General features: G+C 43.6%; 1 protein-coding gene across 6 annotated transcripts in view; it reads right to left on the bottom strand.

Moving 5' to 3' along the window:
• The window catches only part of stxbp5 (syntaxin binding protein 5), a 245,187-nt gene that overhangs the window by 216,030 nt on the left and 9,370 nt on the right, over positions 1-19,787 (bottom strand). For all 6 annotated transcript variants that reach the window (XM_033026117.1, XM_033026118.1, XM_033026119.1 and 3 more), the window contains exon 3: positions 1,934-2,015. In XM_033026117.1, coding sequence (XP_032882008.1) covers positions 1,934-2,015 — 82 coding nt within the window. The remainder of the gene's footprint in view (positions 1-1,933; positions 2,016-19,787) is intronic.

Raw genomic sequence — 19,787 nt, 5'->3', positions numbered from 1 at the left:
CACAACCTTTTATCCGAAAGCCTTGGGACCAGACACGTTTCGTAATTCGGAATTTGTCGGCCTTCGGAATGGAAATTTTTTTGCGTAGATTTTAATGGCTGGCTTAGTGGTAGAGTGCTCGGCTCATATCCGCAAGATCGCGAGTTTGCGCCTTGATCCCGGCAGTTCCTCGGTCGCGAGTTTGAGTCTTCAATGTAGTTTTTTCTTGCAGAATAAATGTCTGTATGAAATGCAGTGTGTTGAATTAATTCCTGAATTTGTAAATGTGACCGCAGCATTGAATCACCTCTCGCACTCATGTCACCCTAGCGGGGCTACATGCCCTTAGGCGGCCTAAGGCGACATTTTCACACTCTTATATCCGTGTGCAGCAGAGGCGACGTGCGTTTGGCGGCAAACGTGAGCTTTGGTGAGCTTTGGTGTGCAGACGACATCCTGGAAAAAATGTCCGGTTTCTTCCAGGTAGGCGATATACCCTCCCGGGCAATATACCCTCCACTTCTCTTTTATGAAGGGGATTTAGTTCCCCTTTCTTCCAGGACCGACCGGAGGTTCCGCTGTCACCTCTGCGGGCCGCCCTCGGTGAACGTCCTGTCTCCCTGTCCCTGGGATAGTAGGGGGCGATCAAACAGCACAATACCCCCCTCCCCCTCCAACTCCAGAGGAATCCGCTCCCCGATGGGCCGCTACGGCGACAAGTGGCTGTTCGCCCACAGCCCGAGCTGCGCGACCCCAAGAACAAGACGTACCTTGCACACCATCAGCCTCTGGAGTTGGAACGGGGCTGGGCTGGAGTTGCTGATCTGGGATCTCCGTGCTTGCAGTGGGCCTGGGGGTCGGTGTCCCGATGAGGGGGCACAGCTCGGGCTGTGGGTGAACTGCCACTTGTCGCCGTAGCGGCCCATCGGAGAACGGCTTCTGGTGGTCCTGACGTCTCCGGCCAGTTTGCAGTTTTCCTCTGGAGTTGGAACGGGGCTGGGCTGCTGCTGGCTGTGGGTCTCTGGGATCTCCGTGCTTGCAGTGGGCCTGGGGGTCGGTGTCCCTTTGGTCCTGACGTCTCCAGTGACTGGCACTGACCTGCTGGCATCGCCGACATGAAGACAGTGCAAAGCCCCTGCGCCGGTGCAATGGGCGGGGAGCTGGAGAGGGGAGGGAAGGGGTCACACACATGGCCGGGAAGCAGAGGGGTGTAGGTGGGGTGAAACTGAAGGGAGCGACAAACTGCTGCTGCCTGCCCGCTGAGTTAAAAAGTTCCCACGCAAGACTCACGATGCACTGTGTATCGTGAGTCTACCGTGGGAACTTTTTAACTCAGCGGGCAGGCAGCAGCATATTGTCAATTATTAACCCTCCCGCGCAATATACCCTCACCTTCTCTTTTATGAATGGGGATTTAGTTCCCCTTTCTTCGAGGACCGACCGGAGGTTCCACTGTCACCTCTGCGGGCCGCCCTCGGTGAACGTTTTCAAGGACCTTTCTTCAAGGACCGAAAAAATGTCTGCTATTCGGAGGTTTTCGTTATTTGGATCTTCGGATAAAAGGTTGTGCACCTGTAATTTCATTCACATCTTCAATTGCTGGATTAAACACTTCCAGGTTTCAAGGTCAGTTTATTGTCAGATGTACCAACTAAGGTACAGTGGAATTTGAGTTACCATACAGCCATACTAAGTGAAAACCAACAACAACAACATAAAAGTTAACATAAACATCCACCACAGTTAACTGGCAAAAGACCAATGTAGTTATTTTGGTTAGATTTATGATTTAAAAAAATCTCTGTTCAATTTAAATATATTTTTCAAGATTGCAAAATAAATTCAAATTAAAAATTAACCTTGTGAAATCCTTCTCACAAACATACACACTTAAGAAGTGAACACAAATTTGTGCATGCAATTTAAACCACATTGAAACCCAGAATATACTTACTTCATTGATCAAGAACTGCAGTTGGATTACTCCTGCAGAACTGTCATGCTGGCAGTAACACTCCACCCCTGGTCTTCCGAAGCTGAAGATCCATACTGTTAAGGAATATGTGTTTTTTTCAACAGTGCCAAATCCAGATAAAATTTTCAAGTTATCAGGTAAAGCAAGAGCACATTTTCTCACTATTCTTCCAAACTTAGGAACAGCTATGTTAGTACATATGATTAAGTTGACATGCCTTTTACAAAAGGCCAATGTTACACGGTTCTTCAAGGACCAACTTCAATGGCATTAGTTTTAACGTAGACAAAATGAAAATCAATGTTCCTCTATTTTTAGTTTCTGTGCTTTTGCTTTTTAAACTTCAAGTGCACTAAAGATCTACTGATCCATTCAAATTTAGACCTTTTATTTCTTTCTTTTGCATATCCTGAGCATCTCAAGTATGTTCTTCTGTTTATAAACAAATAAAATGTCTCACAATTTCCAGACCCTAATATGGCAGCTCAGAATACTGCAGCTGGAAGCAACGAAACTAACAAATATTTATTGTAAAAAAACATTATTGCGAGAGCTATGAATCTAGAGTTCAATTTATGATATTTACCATAGACACTGCTGTGTATTGACTGGTTTGCCATTGGCTGTACATATTTAAGGAACATACAGAATCCTGTAAATGATAAGTTTAATCTGTATCTGACAGAATTATCTTATACAGATATCTGTAAAATTATCAATGTTAAAAAGATTGTTAAATTGCTGGCAACTCTACCTCCCCAAAATTCCACAAATTATCCCTTGTATAACAGCAGCTTGTCGCAATGGGTGGCAAACATGCACTTAGACAGTCATAAGTTCAAGCTTCACTGCAGACCTTGAGCAGACAATCTCACGCTAGCATTTCAAAGTTGCTTTTGGGGGCACACTGCATTGTTAGAAGTGTCAGCTTTAGGATGAGAAAATAAACAGGTATTATCTGCCCGTTTCATATGATGCAACAGCACCTTTCACAAGCCCAGTTTCCCCCAAAGTGCTTTGGAGTCAATTAACTACTTTTCCTTTAAAGTGCAGTTCCAATCATAAGATTGAAAACATGCAGCCAATTTGCTAAACTCCCACAAACAATGGTGTGATAATGATCAGACAATCAGATTTTGTGGTTGAAGGATATTGGGCAGAGCACCAGGGAAAAGGCATGCACTTTGGAATAATGTACCATATGATCTTTCAAAAGGAAAGCAATGGGACTTCAGTTTAGTGATACAGATTGTTCAAATCACTGCCCACCTGCCACTCATGGGTTTGGCAGGCTGACTCCATGCTGCATTCTATGCTGTCCTAGTTTCATTGGGGGGGGGGGGGGGTCACACATTTTAAATAGACAATATACAATGGGTGCAGGAGTAGACCATTCGGTCCTTCGACCCAGCACCGCCATTCACTGTGATCATGGCTGATCAAACACAATCAGTACCCCGTTCCTGCCTTCTCCCCATATCCCTTGACTCCGCTATCTTTAAGAGCTCTATCTAACTCTCTCTTGAATGCATCCAGAGAATTGGCCTCCACTGCCTTCTGAGGCAGAGAATTCCACAGATTCACAACTCTCTGGGTGAAAAAGTATTTCCTCATCTCCGTTCTAAATGACCAACCCCTTATTATTAAACTGTGGCCCCTGGTTCTGGACTCCCCCAAAATCAGGAACGCGTATCCTGCCTCTAGCATATCCAATCCCTTAATAGACGTATATGTTTCAATAAGATACCCTCTCATCCTTCTAAATTCCAGTGTATACAAGCCCAGTCGCTCCATTCTTTCAACAAATGACAGTCCCGCCATCCCAGGAATTAGCCTCGTGAACCTACGCTGCACTCCCTCAATAGCAAGAATGTCCTTCCTCAAATTTGGAGACTAAAACTGCACACAATACTCCAGGTGTGGTCTCATTAGGGCCCTGTACAACTGCAGAAGGACCTCTTTGCTCCTATACTCAACTCCTCTTGTTAATAAGGCCAACATGCCATTAGCTTTATTCACTGTCTGCTATACCTGCATGCTTACTTTCAGTGACTGATGAACAAGGACACCCAGATCTTGTTGTACTTCCCCTTTTCCCGACTTGACACCATTTAGATAATAATCTGCCTTCCTGTTCTTACCACCAAGTGATCCAAGATGGTTGCGCGCCAGGACGCTGCGGCTGTGAGCTCTCCTAGATTGAACTGTTTTTTCGTCTTATCTCTGTTTGTTTGGTGGGAATTGTGCCAGGGTAGACCAAACACGATTCACTTCACCCGAGAATCGCTAACCTTTATTGGAACGACGCAACAACTGGGGGTTTCGTGTACTTTCCAACATACACACGAGATTCCAGCAGAGATCAGCAGAGCACCGGGGTCCCCATGGATAACCTCCCCCAACAGTCACCGCAGGAGACGGAGAGACCTCAAACGGTAGCGAGGGCGTAGAGCTGGCGTGCTAACTCGGCTAAAGAGGAATCCGCACAGACCACCACTCCGCAGCCTCTTTGTCTCCAACGCCAGGTCTCTTAACAACAAGATGGACGAACTAAGACTCTGTTTATCATCACAATCAGCTATCCAGGATAGTTGTGTTCTGATAATCAGTGAGACCTGGCTCCATCCTGGAATACCTGATGCTGCTATCGAGCTAGCGGGCCGGGCTACTCACCGCAGCGACAGAACCGAAGCCTCAGGTAAACAATGCGGGGGGGGCCTGGTTGTTTTTACGAACAATAACTGGACTACGGATGCTACTGTTACTGAGAGACATTGCTCACCAGACCTAGAAATGATGGTAGTTAAATGCAGACCCTACCATCTCCCAAGAGAGTTTTCTGTGGTTTTTATTACAGCCGTGTACTTAGCTCCGGAGGCTAAAGCTAATGTAGCACTGGGCTACCTGCTAAATGCGATCAACAAACAACAGAACTCACATCCTGATGGGGTTTTTATCGTGGCTGGTGACTTTAATCACACCAACTTAAAGAAAGTACTGCCACGGTTTGTGCAACATGTTAAATGCCCAACTCGAGGGGAAAACACACTAGACTGTGTTTATTCTAACATTCCTAAAGGTTACAGAGCCTTACCCCTCCCCCCCAGGGCCGGTGCTAGGAATTGCGGGGCCCAATTAGAAAATTGATGGCGGGGCCCCTACTCTAGAAAAGTAAAAAATTTATGTATGTTTATATTTCGTGTAGTATGCTCGTCTTTAACCAGAAAAAACATTAAATGCTTGATATACTAAAATTTTGAAAAACTATATGAAAGTGTCACACATCTAATAAAATGAGCGGCACTTTGAAAGATTGAATGTGTGTGTGTGTGTGTGTGTTTATGAGTGTATGCGATTGTGTCTCTGTGTCTGTGTGACTGAGTGTGTGTGTTTGTGTGTATGCGTCTGTGTGTGTGTGTGTGTGCATGGCCGGCCTTAGGGGGTTTAAACGGTTTAGAGATGTTTAGAGGGCTTCAGATGGGTTCAGGCGTGTTTACAATTGTTTAGAGGGGAATAGAGGGAAATAGGGGGGCTAGAGGGGGTTTAGAGGTGTTCAGATGGTCCCAGAGGGGTTTAGAGACGTTATAAGCCCCCCGTGAGAAATTGTATTTCTCTGAAATTGAAGATAGACATAAAGCTGGAGTAACTCAGCAGACAGGCAGCGCAGCGACTCTGGAGAGAAGACCCTTCTTCAGACCGAACTGAACTCGCGTCGGTGAGAGTACTTGTGATTGTCTGAAGAAGGGTCTCGACCAGAAACACAACCCTCTCCCCAGAGCCGCTGCCCGTCCCACTGAGCCACTTTCAACTTCAGAGCCAAACAAAAACACAGAGTGCTGGAGGAACTCAGCGGGCCAGGCGAATGCCTCACCAGCTGAGTTTCTCCAGCGTTTTTGTCTACCGCTAAACATCAATGATTCCGGGAATGCTGAGGGGACAGGGTGATAGAGAGGGAGTAGGAGAGCTAGAGAGAGACGAGACGGGGAGCGGGAGAGAGAGCGCGAGAGAAAGAGGGAGGGAGGGTGTGAGCAAAAGACAGAGAGACACAACGTGGGTCGGTAGGTGAATGACTAACCTGCACACCAGGAAGAAGCCCCTTCTCGCGGTCTGGGGCCCTCACTCATGATGGTGAGTTAAATGAAATTCTCAACGTGTCATCGATCTACATTCCTCAGTAATGTAATTGTGTTTTAAACAAGTATTAATGACGCCGCGTGAATTTTATTCAAAGGAACACGGCGTCATTAAATGAGTCTGAAGAAGGGTTTTGGCCCGAAACGTCGCCTATTTCCTTCGCTCCATAGATGCTGCTGCACCCGCTGAGTTTCCCCAGCAATTTTGTGTACCTTCGATATTCCAGCATCTGCAGTTCCCTTTTGAACACGACGTCATTAATACTTGTTGAAAACACTATAACATTTACTGAGGAATGTGGATAGATGCAGATTCATGACTTCGCATAACAAGGTGTTAACTACTTACCGTTAAGAAGTGCTAACAGCACTAGTTAACAAATCGTTTGTGTATGATGGCCGTGCAGCGGTTGTTATGCATGTTCGTTTAAAAAAAATCCGGATGGCGAATTAAAAAAAATCTTTATTTAACAAAGAGAATTCGTATTTCCGTACGAAATACTGAACATTAGTGCGGGGCCCCCATTAGGCGCGGGGCCCAATTGGGAGCAATCGGTCAAATCGGCTTAACGCCGGCCCTGCTCCCCCCCCTTGGACAGTCAGACCACCAGTCATTGTTGTTAATCCCAGCCTACATCCCCATCAGTAGAAAGCAGAAACCCACTACCAGGATCATTAAAACTTGGCCAGAGGATGCAACCTTACAACTGCAGGACTGCTTTCAGAGCACAGACTGGAGTCTATTTTATAACCAGGACATAGAAGAGTACGCTGCAGCAGTACTCTTCTACATCAGATGTTGTGTAGAATGTGTCACCATCAACAAGTGCATCCGTGTCTTTCCGAACAGGAAACCATGGATGACTACGGAGGTCCAGCGTCTTCTGAAGGAGCGGGACTTGGCCCACAAATCTGGCAACAAAGAACTGTACAGCGTTGCCAGACACAACCTTAAGCGGGGCATTAAATCAGCTAAAATGTCCTACAAGGAGAAGATCGAGGACCATTTCACCTCCAGGGATACAGCACGCATGTGGCAGGGAATACATCACCTAACAAACCTCAGGGGCAGCAGGGACCCACCGACAACTGCAAATACATCGCTGGCAGAGGAGCTCAACCACTTTTTTGCCCGTTTCGAGAGAGGTCCGAATGAAAGAACCTCTCTCCAACTGGACCCTGCTGACCAGCCACTTACCCTCCAGTTAGAGGAGGTAAAGCGGGCCCTGAGAACTGTTAATGCTAGTAAGGCTGCTGGCCCGGATGAGATCCCAGGCAGGGTGCTCCGGGACTGTGCTCACCAGCTCGCTGGGGTATTCAGACATTTTTAACCTTTCCCTAGCACACTCCTCCGTGCCAACGTGCCTGAAAACCACCACTATCATCTCGGTGCCCAAGCAGACAAACATCAACTCCCTCAATGACGACAGGCCCGTTGCTCTTACATCTGTAGTCTCCAAGTGCTTTGAAAGGCTGGTCCTAGGTCACCTTAAATTATCTCTCCCCCCCTCACTCGACCCACACCAGTATGCATATAGGGCTAATAGATCTACAGAGGATGCCATAAACACTGTCCTCCATGCTGCACTACAACACCTAGAGGAGAAGGGGTCATATGTCAGGATGCTTTTTGTTGATTACAGCTCAGCTTTTAATACCATCATACCCAGGAAGCTGATCACAAAAATGCTAGACCTTGGCCTCAGCAGTCAACTGTGTCGGTGGATATTGGACTTTCTCAGTGAACGCCCACAGACGGTGAGACTTGGACCCTACACCTCGACATCCCTGACCCTCAGCACAGGAGCACCGCAGGGCTGTGTGCTCAGTCCGCTCCTCTACGCCCTATACACACGACTGCTTGCCCCATCACCCCGCAAATAGGACCATAAAATTTGCGGACGATACAACCGTGGTGGGGCTCATCTCAAATGGGAACGAGGTCGCCTATAGAGAGGAGGTGCACAGACTTTCTGAGTGGTGTGCTCACAACAATCTCTCTCTGAACACTAAAAAGACAAAGGAGATCATCACTGATTTCAGGCGACATAGAGCGGAGCTCAGGCCACTGGAGATAGGGGGCGAGGAGGTGGAGAGGGTGCCTAGTTTTAAATTTCTGGGGATCAACATCAGTGAGGATCTTAAATGGTCTGTGCACTCTGCTGTAGTTGTAAAAAAGGCGCAACAGAGACTTTACTTCCTCAGAACACTGAGGAAGGCCCATCTGTCTGCTAAACTGCTGGAGTCTTTCTACCGCTGTTCGGTAGAAAGCATACTGACTTACTGCATAACTGCCTGGTTTGGGAACTGTTCAGCAGCTGACAGAGCAGCTCTCCAGAGGGTGATAAAAACTGCCCAGGGTATCATTGGACTCCCCCTGCCCCCTATGGGGGACATTTACCACTCCAGATGCCGCAGCAGGACCTGTAATATCATGAAAGACATTACACATCCTTGTCACCACCTTTTCACACTGCTGCCCTCAGGAAAAAGGTACAGGTCGCTAAAGTCACGCACTGCCAGACTCAAGAACAGCTTTTACCCATCAGCAATCTTGGAACTGAACTCTGTCTCGGGAGCGGGTTATGGGGAAGGAGGGGGGGGGGGGGGGGGGGGGGGGGGGGGGGGGGGAGACAGTGTTAATTTATGTAAATGTGAATCCATGGGTGGGTTTGGGGAGGGAGGGAGTGTAAAAAGTATGAGTATGTGAATGTTTGAAGTTCTTTTAAATGGAGAGACACAGTAATCTCGTTGTATGTGACACATGCAATGACAATAAAGCATTCTGATTCTGATTCTGAATGGATAACCTCACATTTATCCATATTAAACTTCATCTGCCCACTCACCCAACCTGTCCAAGTCACCCTGAATCCTCGTAGCATCACACTGCCACCTAGCTTTGTGTAATCTGCAAATTTGCTAATGTTACTTTTAATCCCTTCATCTACATCATTAATGTATATTGTAAATAGTTGCAGTCCCTGCACCAAGCCTTGCAGTACCCCACTAGTCACTGCCTGCCATTCTCAAAGGGACCTGTTAATCCCTACTCTTTGTTTCCTGTCTGCCAACAAATTTTCTATTCATGTCAGCACTCTACCCCCTACACTATGTGCTCTAATTTTGCCCACTAATCTCCTATGTGGGACCTTATCAAAGGCTTTCTGAAAGTCCAGGTACACTACATCCACTGGCTCTCCCTTGTCCATTTTCCTAGTTACATCCTCAAAGAATTCCAGAAGATTAGACAAGCATGATTTCCCCTTCGTAAATCCATGCTGACTCGGACCGATCCTGTTACTGCTATCCAAATGTGACGCTATTTCATCTTTTATATGACTCCAACATGTCAGGCTAACTGGTCTATAATTCCGTTTTCTCTCTCCCGCCTTTCTTAAAATGTGGGATAACATTAGCTGCCCTCCAATCCACAGGAACTGATCCTAAATCTATAGAACATTGGAAAATTATCACCAATGCGTCCACGATTTCTAGAGCCACTTCCTCAAGTACCCTGGGATGCAGACCATCAGGTCCTGGGGATTTATCCCCAGTCTATCAGTCCCATCAGACTTCCTCTTTGGAATGAACTGATCCTGCCCCTACTGTATTCCCAGAAATACCTGCCATTGTCACCCCTGCTAGGGTTTCTTTCCAGTCAACTTTGGCCAGCTCCTCCCTCATGGCTCCATAGTTCCCTTTGCTTAACTGTAATACTGACACTTCCGATTTTTCCTTCTCCCTCTCAAATTAAAACTTATCATATTATGGTCACTACCTCCTAATGGCTCCTTTACCTCGAGTTCCCTTATCAAATCCGGTTCATTACACAACACTAAATCCAGAATTGCCTTCTCCCTGGCAGGCTCCAGTACAAGCAGCTCTAAGAATCCATCTCGGAGGCACTCCATGAACTCCCTTTCTTGGGGTCCAGTACCAAACTGATTTTCCAAGTCTACTTGCATGTTGAAATCTCCCATTACCTGCGACATGCCAATTTTAACTCTCGAGTCAACTTGCACACTATATCCAGGCTACTGTTTGGGAGCCTGTTGATAATTCCCATTAGGATCTTTTTACCCTTACAATTCCTCAGTTCTATCCATACTGACTCTGCATCTCCTGATTCTATGTCACACCGTGCAAGGGACTGAATTTCATTCCTTACCAACAGAGCTACCCCACCCCCTCAGCCCACCTGTCTGTCTTTTCGATAGGACGTATACCCCTGAATATTCAGTTCCCAGCCCTGGTCCTCCTGCAGCCATGTCTCTGTAATTCCCACAACATCTTACTCACCACTCTCTAACTGAACCTCAAGCTCAGTTTTCCTTTGTATCAGACGATTAGAGTCATGGAGTGATACAATGTGGAAATTGGCCCTTCAGCCCAACTTGCTCATACCGGCCAACTACACAAATCACAGCTGCCTGCACTTGGTCCATATCCCTCCAAACCTGTCCTATACATGTACCTGTCCAACTGTTTCTTAAATGTTGAGATAGTCCCAGCCCCAACTACCTCATCGGGCAGCTTGTTCCATACACCCACCACCTTTTGTGTGAAACAGTGACCCCTCAGATTCCTATTAAATCTTTTCCCCTTCATCTTGAACACATGTCCTCTGGTCCTCTATTATTCTCATGATTTTATACACTAATTACTTCATTACTTTAAAAGTAATTAACTTAAAAAAAAAAACCCTGATGATGTATCCATGCTAATTTTTTTTTTTTTGAGGTGGGTCATGCTTCACAATTGGATCCACTCTTAGAATCAGAAACAATAATCATCTGGAAGCAAGCAGGAATTTATATATTTGAAAAATATTAAACAAAAATGACCAAGTTCTACATTCATTCAATTAATTGCATATATTTAACCTTTATTAAAGCAAATAATTAAGAGGGCCCACACCTCCTACCCCACTGAGCTTTTGCCCAATTCTCAGACTGCCAGAGAACTGTCCTTCATGGGCACACACACAGCCAAAGCCACCCTGCCTTCGGAGGTCCAGTGTCACCGGGAAACCTTGTTGAGCCTGATGGTTGAAAGGGGAGAGCCACACACTTACATAGGCCTATAGATTCTATTTACTAATTGCATGACAAAGTGGTAACTGCTGGACAACATGTTGGACAATCCAGCATGTGATGTTATCCAAAATCTGATAGCTCCCTCGTGCAGCAATGCTCCCTGCTGGGAATGTAATAAATGTATCCAACATCCAAACACACATTAATCCATGCCACGCAATCACGCATTTTTCAAGATACATTTTTTTTCTATGACAAGGAATTTTCTGAATCATTATTCCAATCTTATGCTGTCAGGACTCTTGACAGATAGTGATTCAATTTGCCTTCACAGCTATCTGTTGATGCAAAATAAACTATATTCTTTGGAAGCCTATTCTTTAGTTTAGTTTTAGTTTAGAGATACGGAGTCCACGCTGACCAGCAATCGCCATTCACTATCACTATCCTACGCAAGCTCGGGACAATTTAACAAAACCAATTAACCTACAAACCTGTACGTCTTTGGAGTGTGGCAGGAAACCGGAGATCACACACAGGTCACAGAGAGAACCTGCCCCTCGATCCGTTGACTCCATCTACAGTTCACACTATCTCAGGAAAGCAGCCAGCATTATCAATGACAACTCACAACCTGGTCTTTCTCTCTTCTCCAGGGAGGCAAAAGATACAAAAGATGCATTTGGAATATTATGAGCAGTTTTGGGCACCATATCTGAGGAAGGATGTGCTGGCTCTGGTCAGGGTCCAAAGGAGGTTTACAAGAATGATCCCAGGAATGTGTATGTTAACCTATGATGAACGTTTGTCGACACTGGGCCTGTACTCGCTGGAGTTTAGAAGAATGAGGGGGAACCTCATTGAAATAAACAGAATAGTGAAAGGCTTGGATAGAGTGGAAGTAGAGAGGATGTTTCCACTAGTGGGAGAGTCATAGCCTCAGAATTAAAGGACATTCTTTAGTTCAGGAATTTTATATCACCAAAACTGCAAACTGCCTGGTTGAAGAGTGGAAAAGACGCTCAAAAATTCCCCTCAGCTACAGAACCTTGGAATGAAAGACTAAATCTTCATCTTCCTGAGCCATTTCTTTCTGAGCCATTCGTACACATATTTTAATTCTTCCGTTTTACTCTGCACCATTACACCAGCGGCAGCACATCCTACAGTCAATACTCTATGCACATTTTGTAAATCATACAGTAAAATGTAAATATTTCCACGGTGCCATGAGGTTTTGTGAATGTGAATAATAAACAATTTTCCTAGTTGGCCTCGAGGTTTCTATGTTTCAAAAAGATTGGTTTAAACTTTTTGTTTAAACTTTGGTTTAAATTTTGGTTTAAATTTGATTTTCTCTGGAACGCTGGAGGTTGAGGAGAGACTTGGTACAAGTATATAAAATTATGAGGCATAGATAAGATAGACAGTCAGAACTTTTTTCCCTGGATGAAAATATCACATTCTCGAGGGCCTAGCTTTAAGGTGCGATGGGCAACGTTTAAAGGATATTTGCTGTTTATTCGTTTATTAAAACAAACATGGTGCCTGGAACACTCCAGCAGTGGTGATGGTGGAGGCAGATGCAATGGTGGCATTTAAGAGACGTTTATATAGGCACATGGATATGCACGGAATGGAGGGATGTGGAAAATGTGCAGGCAAGTACAGCAAAGGTTGGTCATCATGTTTGGCACAGGCATTGTGGGACGAAGGGCTTGTCCCTGTGCTATACTGTTCTACTTGACTTCCAAAATGCATCACATCGAATTTGTTGGAATTGAGTCGCCAACCTCTGCCAAACTTTCCATCTGATCCATCTCCTGCCACGGCTTAGACAGCCTTCTTCACCATCCACAACTCACCAACGTTCTTGTCATCCACAAACTGACTAATTATAGTCAAGTCGATTGTGTTGTCATATGGTATGGTGAGGTACAGGTACAATGAAAGTCTTGCCTGCAGCAGCATCATAGTTACATAGACTTGGGTACATAGGCATACTTCTCCTATTTTCATATCTAAGGCGTTAAAATATATCAGAGAAGATTGACCAGGATATTGCCAGGCCTTGGGGCCAGGGGTGTGGGGTGTGGGAGAGAATGGGCAGGCTGGGATTTTGTTCATTGGAGCAAAGGAGACTGGAGGCTCCACAAGGGGGGTGATCTTGTGGAGGTGTGCGAAGCCATGGGAGGGATTGGTGGGGTCAATGCATGCTCTTTTAGCCGCAGTGGGCAAAGTCGGAAACCTGGGAACGTGGGTTCAATGTGAGAGGGAAGAGACTTGGGGGGCATCTGAGGGACAACTTTTTCACTCAGAGGGTGATGGGTGTGTGGAATGAGTTGCCAGGAGAGGAAGTTGAGACAGGTGCAGTGGCAGCATTTAGAGGACACTTGGACGAGAGGGGTGTGGACAAAATGCAGGCTAGACTGATTGGCTTAGATGGGGCATCTTGTTCAGCATGGACGAGTTGGGCCAAGGGGACTATTTCCTTGCTGTATGACTATGACTCTAAATACACTGATTTGGGAGATGGCCAAGATATGACTGAAATAGGAAGGACTAAATAACTAATACGACTAATAGGAAGGCCCACATGCACTGAAAATGTTTCAGAGCAATGAAGAAGGCAGGAACCAGAAGAACAAACATGTTTCAAGTTTTGGGATTAGTCTGGATTGACTCGTCCTGGATACAAACAATACAGAAAGAGCTGAGAGTACAAAATAGCAAGGTGGGGGAATCTGGGGACCACAGCAAAAGTTGCAAGTCTGGTGTTTGGTAGTTAAGTTCCTTTTAAATGGGATTCAAGCCAGAGATCTATGCGAGTTGATAGTAGGATGGCCCCACTTCAAGCCTATCTCTTGGAAGCTATCGTGGAGAAACATGATAAATTTAAGCAGAGCAACATCTTAGCATTCAATCATAAAATATTTTGTTTCAATATCTTAATCTTCCTGCAACTACATCACAGTTATGCCCCGTAAATAGCAAATGCTCAAATTTTCACGTTCCTATGTACTCCATTTTGAGTCGTCCCACTTTATATCTCTCCTCAACCATGCTTATTTCTATTCAGTCTTTGTATCTTCCTACCTTATATGATTGTGGATCTTTCTATCTGTCTCTACCTCACTTTCTGTCCTTCACTTCATGTGACTCTCTCTCACGCACGTACTCTTCACCCTCCCCACACACCCACTTTGTGAGCATACATCTCTCATTTCTATTACTCCCAGAGCCAAGCACTATCCATTTATGGGAGGTGTGTGAAAATTTGCAAATGATATAGAAATGGGGCAGGACAGGGAGGGGAAGACAATCTATGAGTGAGATACAAAAAGTGCAGGGAGAATTATTGATGGGTGGAGCGAGTTGACAAAAAAGAAGGAAAATGGAGTACCTTGTATGAGAAAATGCAAAGCTATTCCCTTTGGGAGGAAGAATGATAAACAGATAGTTTAAATGAAAAAAGACAGGAAAAGTAGCTGCAAAACAGGGATTCGCAGGTCGTATATGTTAGAAAAAAGCTAGCAGGAAGATTAGTGGATGTTGATATTTAGTTCAAGAGGGTATGAGTGTGAAAGGGAAGTACAATTATACACGGTACGAATGTAACTGTATCTGGAGTACTCTGTAACGTACGGAAAGGTCTCATCGTTTGACACAGTTCTAAGTAAATTAGCAAAGCTATCAGATTGTCATGAGGAAATGTGGAACAGGTTAGGTTTGTACTAGTTGGAGTTTAGAACACAAGATCTCAGGGAGCAGGGTAAATGGTGGGAGGATAATGCCACTCATATGAGATTTCAGAATAAGAGGGCACCAATTTCTGACAGATGAAGGAGAATATCTACTCTCAAAAGTCTGAGTGTCTTTGGAATTCCTTGCTCCAGAAAGCTGTAGAGATTGAATCCATAGATATATTCAAAACTGGGGTAGATCTTTAATCGATGAGAATCAATGATTAATCGAGATGACAGGAAAGTAAACATAAGAAAAATTGAATCAGCCACAAATTTATTGAATTGTGGGTTAAGTTTAAGGCATCCAATAATCTACTCCTGTTTCTATTTCTCATGGTCTCATGCTATAGTTACAAGGATTGTAAAGCAAAACCTCAAACCAATCATATAACATGAAATAGAAAATTCAGACTCCTTGGACACTGGAATAAAACCACATTAATCCAGATCACGTGGCCCATACATTTCCTACCCTGAGGGAATAGATTTGTATCAGTGTTTTACTATCACAATTATTAACTTTATTTTTAAAGTTCAAATAAATTTGTTAAAAGTAATGTTCGGAAGGTAATACAGTGCCCTCCATAATGTTTGAGACAAAGACCCATCATTTATTTATTTGCCTCTGTACTCCACACTTTGAGATTTGTAATAGAAAAAAAATCACATGTGGTTAAAGTGCACATTACCAGATTTTAATAAAGGCCATTTTTCTACATTTTGGATTCACCATGTAGAAATTACAGCTGTGTTTATACATAGTCCCTCCGTTTCAGGGCACCATCATGTTTGGGACACATGGCTTCACAGGTGTTTGTAATTGCTCAGAGGTGTTTAAATGCCTCCATAATGCAGGTATAAGAGAGCTCTCAGCACCTAGTCTTTCCTCCAGTCTTTCCATCACCTTTGGAAACTTTTATTGCTGTTGCATGAGGACCAAAGTTGTGCCAATGAAAGTCAAAGAAGCCATTATGAGACTGAGAAACAAGAATAAAACTGTTAGAGACATCAGCCAAACCTTAGGTTTACCAAAATCATCTGTTTGGAACATCATTAGGAAGAAAGAGAGCACTGGCGAGCTTACTAATCGCAAAGGGACTGGCAGGCCAAGGAAGACCTCCACAGCTGATGACAGAAGAATTATCTCTATAATTTAAAAAAATCCCCAAACACCTGTCCGATTGATCAGAAACACTCTTCAGGAGTCAGGTGTGGATTTGTCAATGACCACTGTCCGCAGAAGACTTCATGAACAGAAATACAGAGGCTACACGGCAAAATGCAAACCACTGGTTAGCTGGAAAAATAGGATGGCCCGGTTACAGTTTGCCAAGAAGTACTGAAAACAATCACAGTTCTGGAAAAAGGGCTTGTGGGCAGATGAGACGAAGATGAAATTATATCAGAGTGATGGCAAGAGCAAAGTATGGAGGAGAGAAGGAACTGTCCAAGACTCAAAGCATACCACCTCATCTGTGAAACACAGTGGTGGTGGTGTTATGGCCTGGGCATGTATGGCTGCTGAAGGTACTGACTCACTTATCTTCATTGAGGATACAACTGCTAATGGTAGTAGCATAATGAATTCTGAAGTGTATAGACACATCCTATCTGCTCAAGCTCAAAATAATGCCTCAAAACTCATTGGCCGGTGGTTCCTTCTACAGCAAGACAATGATCCCAAACATACTGCTAAAGCAACAAAGGAGTTTTTCCAAAGCTAATCATTTGTCAATTCTTGAGTGGCCAAGTCAATCACCCGATGTGAACCCAATTGAGCATGCCTTTTATATGCTGATGAGAAAACTGAAGGGAACTAGCCCCAAAACAAGCGTAAGCTAAACATGGCTGCAAAACAGGCCTGGCAGAGCATCACCAGAGAAGACACCCAGCAACTGGTGATGTCCATGAATTGCAGACTTCAAACAGTTATTGCATGCAAAGAATATGCAACAAAATACTAAACGTGACTACTTTCACTTACATGACATTGCTGTGTCCCAAACATTATGGTGCCCTGAAAATATGGATTACACATTCACACTTCAAAATTACACAATAAAAATAGAAAGAAACTTGGAATTGAATCCATTCATTGATTCTGAAAATATTCTGGTGGTTTAAATAAACCCAAATAAATGCATATTTGAAAGTTAGAACAATCAATAAAGAATACTGACATTCTTGGAAACCAGCAAGATGAATGATATCATGGAATGGTAAATAGTCAAAACTATTGATAAGGAATGACTGAGCAATCATAGAGTTCTAATAGTGATTTCTCAAAACCCTAACAGATAGAAATCAGGTCGCAGCAGAACACCAACAACACATTATTTTTAAATTTTCACCCTATTCCCATACATTTATAATGTATCATAATCTCAAAAGTAAATTGATTAAATTATTCTATACTCCAATAATTAAAATGAATTTCCCGTTATTCTTATTATAACCCTTGATCTATGACTCGACTTTACCAATCTGTCAAAATGGAAGCAGTCTTTCACCACTTACCCTCTTAATAACCTAGATAATTTTGAAACCATTATTTCTTATAGTCTCAAGCAGGATGAGAATAGACTGATTAGTAAATTTGCAGATGACATTAACGTGTTGTAATTGTGGTGTTGTAATTGTGTAGATGGTTATCAAAACATATACAGAATCTTGATCAGCCTGGCAAGTGGGCTGTGGAATAGTACATTTTGTGAGTAAGGAACTTCAGAGTGATACCATGGATGTTGCTACAGGCCTTTCTTCATTTCAAAAGCTTTGTAACTGGTTAAAGACATACAGGGAAAAAGGTTTTGATGAAGCCTTGATTGACGCTAGTGAACTTGCCAAAGACCTAGATGCTGAGCCTGTATTCAAGCGCTTACGCAAAAAAATTTTTTTTTCATTTCACTGTCACTAAAACAAATGGTATTGTAACTATGTACTTTTCAGAGATGATCTACACATTTTGTTTGTCACCTGTAGGCTTACATATATGCAATTTTATATTAAAATGTAGCTTAGATCTGTTTGGTCCATTAAATTGCATGCACTTTTTAAGCACACATTTTGATTACTTTCCATTCTACCATAGAGATATAAAGTCTATAATAGACTTTATTTATATTGCTATGATTCTACAGACCTTGGCTGGCAACCTGGGGCTCACCAAAATTGTTCCCAATTGGGCCCCGCACCACCTAAGGCCGTCCCTGATGGGCGTGGAGGGCTGTGTGTGTGGGTGTGTATGTGTGTGGGGGGGGAAAGAGGTAAAAAACATTAAAACCACAAGGTGCTTTCAAACCCGAGGATTGTGACATAACGGGGTTTTTTTCCCGAAATGGGTGAGTTTTCCAGCTGTTTTTAAAACTTTAAACAATTAAAAATTCGGAAATATAGGTGGGATGTTTATCTCCTCGACGGGAAAATGTGAGTAGAATGTGTGAAAATGGGAAGGCTGTGGTCTAGTGTTTGGAAGAAAATAGGAAAATTAACCAAATACACACACACACACGACGAAGAGCTTTAGTATTATAGAGATAGATATAAAATCATGAGGGGAATAGAGAGGGTGAATGCACAGTCCTTTACCCAGAGTAGGGGAATCAGGAGCCAAAGGACATAGGTTTAAGGTAAGTGAGAACAAATTTAATTGGAACCAAAGGGCCAACATTTTCACACAAAGGATGGTGGATATGTGGAACAAACTGCCAGAGGTGGTAGTTGAGGTGGATCATCTAACAACATTTAAGACATTTGGACAGGTACATAGGTAGGAAATGTTTGGAATATCAGCCAAATGAAGGCATGTGGGACTAGGGTAGATGGGGGCATCTGGATTGGAATGAGCAAGTTGGGCCGTAGGGCACGTTTCCATGCTATATGACTGTTAGACTATCCATTCCTAAACTTTCGTCCAGAAAGAATAGGGTTTTTTTTTAAATTCCCTGATAAAAGAACGTTCATGGAAATCCTTTTGAACGCCGTAAAGGGATGTCCCGAATCTTTCACAGGCTCAGCATCACTGCCATGCTTTTATATTGCACTGCCTGCAGTAAACTCAAGATATCCATTTGGTTTCTTAATATATAAAGAAGATTCTTTCATTCTTGTATTCACACCAGATCTTTCTATCCAATTAATTCCCTTCAGTGATTATTTCACTTTGTTGACCATCATATTTTGTTCCCATCTAGTTTCTTCCCTTTCTAATTCTCCACAATATTATACTACTATAACAGTACTTAAATATTGCCCACTGTTTGGCCTGCCAATTCTGTCAATGTGCAATTAGCCTATCTCTAGTCCAAGCACACTTCCTTTTCTCAATTTTCAGCTCGACTCCAATCGTTATAGTCTCTGTCTTTAGATTATGATACATTTCTGTTTTATCATTCAAGACCAAACCTATCTCTGAATCCTCAATTTATTTTCTACCATAGCAAGTATTTATACAGCAACTTCAATGCAGCAAAAGGTTTCAAAGTCTATTAGGAGACACAAATTGATACCAAGATGTGCAAAATATTAGGGCAGATGATAAAGCTTGGTCAAACAGCTAGGTTTTAGGAAACAGAGATTTGGCATAGAAATTTACAAGTAGGGCTACAGAAGCCACAGCCAACAAAGGTAGACTGATTTAATCCAGAAACTGTTATCTTGTAATGCTTTCCATGGTCCAATTCCAAAAAAACAGCAAAGATTGGCAGACCAGGTTCTTGTTCTAATAACCCACAATGACTTCAGTAATTTATTCATGGTCATAGAGTGACACAGTTTGGAAACAGGCCCTACGGCCCAACTTTCCCACACCAGCCACACTAGTCCCACCTGCCCGCATTTGGTCCATATCCCTCCAAACCTATCCAATCCATGTACCTGTCTAACATTGTCTTAAATGTTGGGATAGTCCCTGTCT

This window comes from Amblyraja radiata, chromosome 8, assembly GCF_010909765.2.
Source record: "Amblyraja radiata isolate CabotCenter1 chromosome 8, sAmbRad1.1.pri, whole genome shotgun sequence".
Taxonomy (NCBI): domain Eukaryota; kingdom Metazoa; phylum Chordata; class Chondrichthyes; order Rajiformes; family Rajidae; genus Amblyraja; species Amblyraja radiata.
The sequence above is the reverse complement of the archived record's forward strand: the minus strand, read 5'-3'. Positions and strand labels throughout refer to the sequence as shown.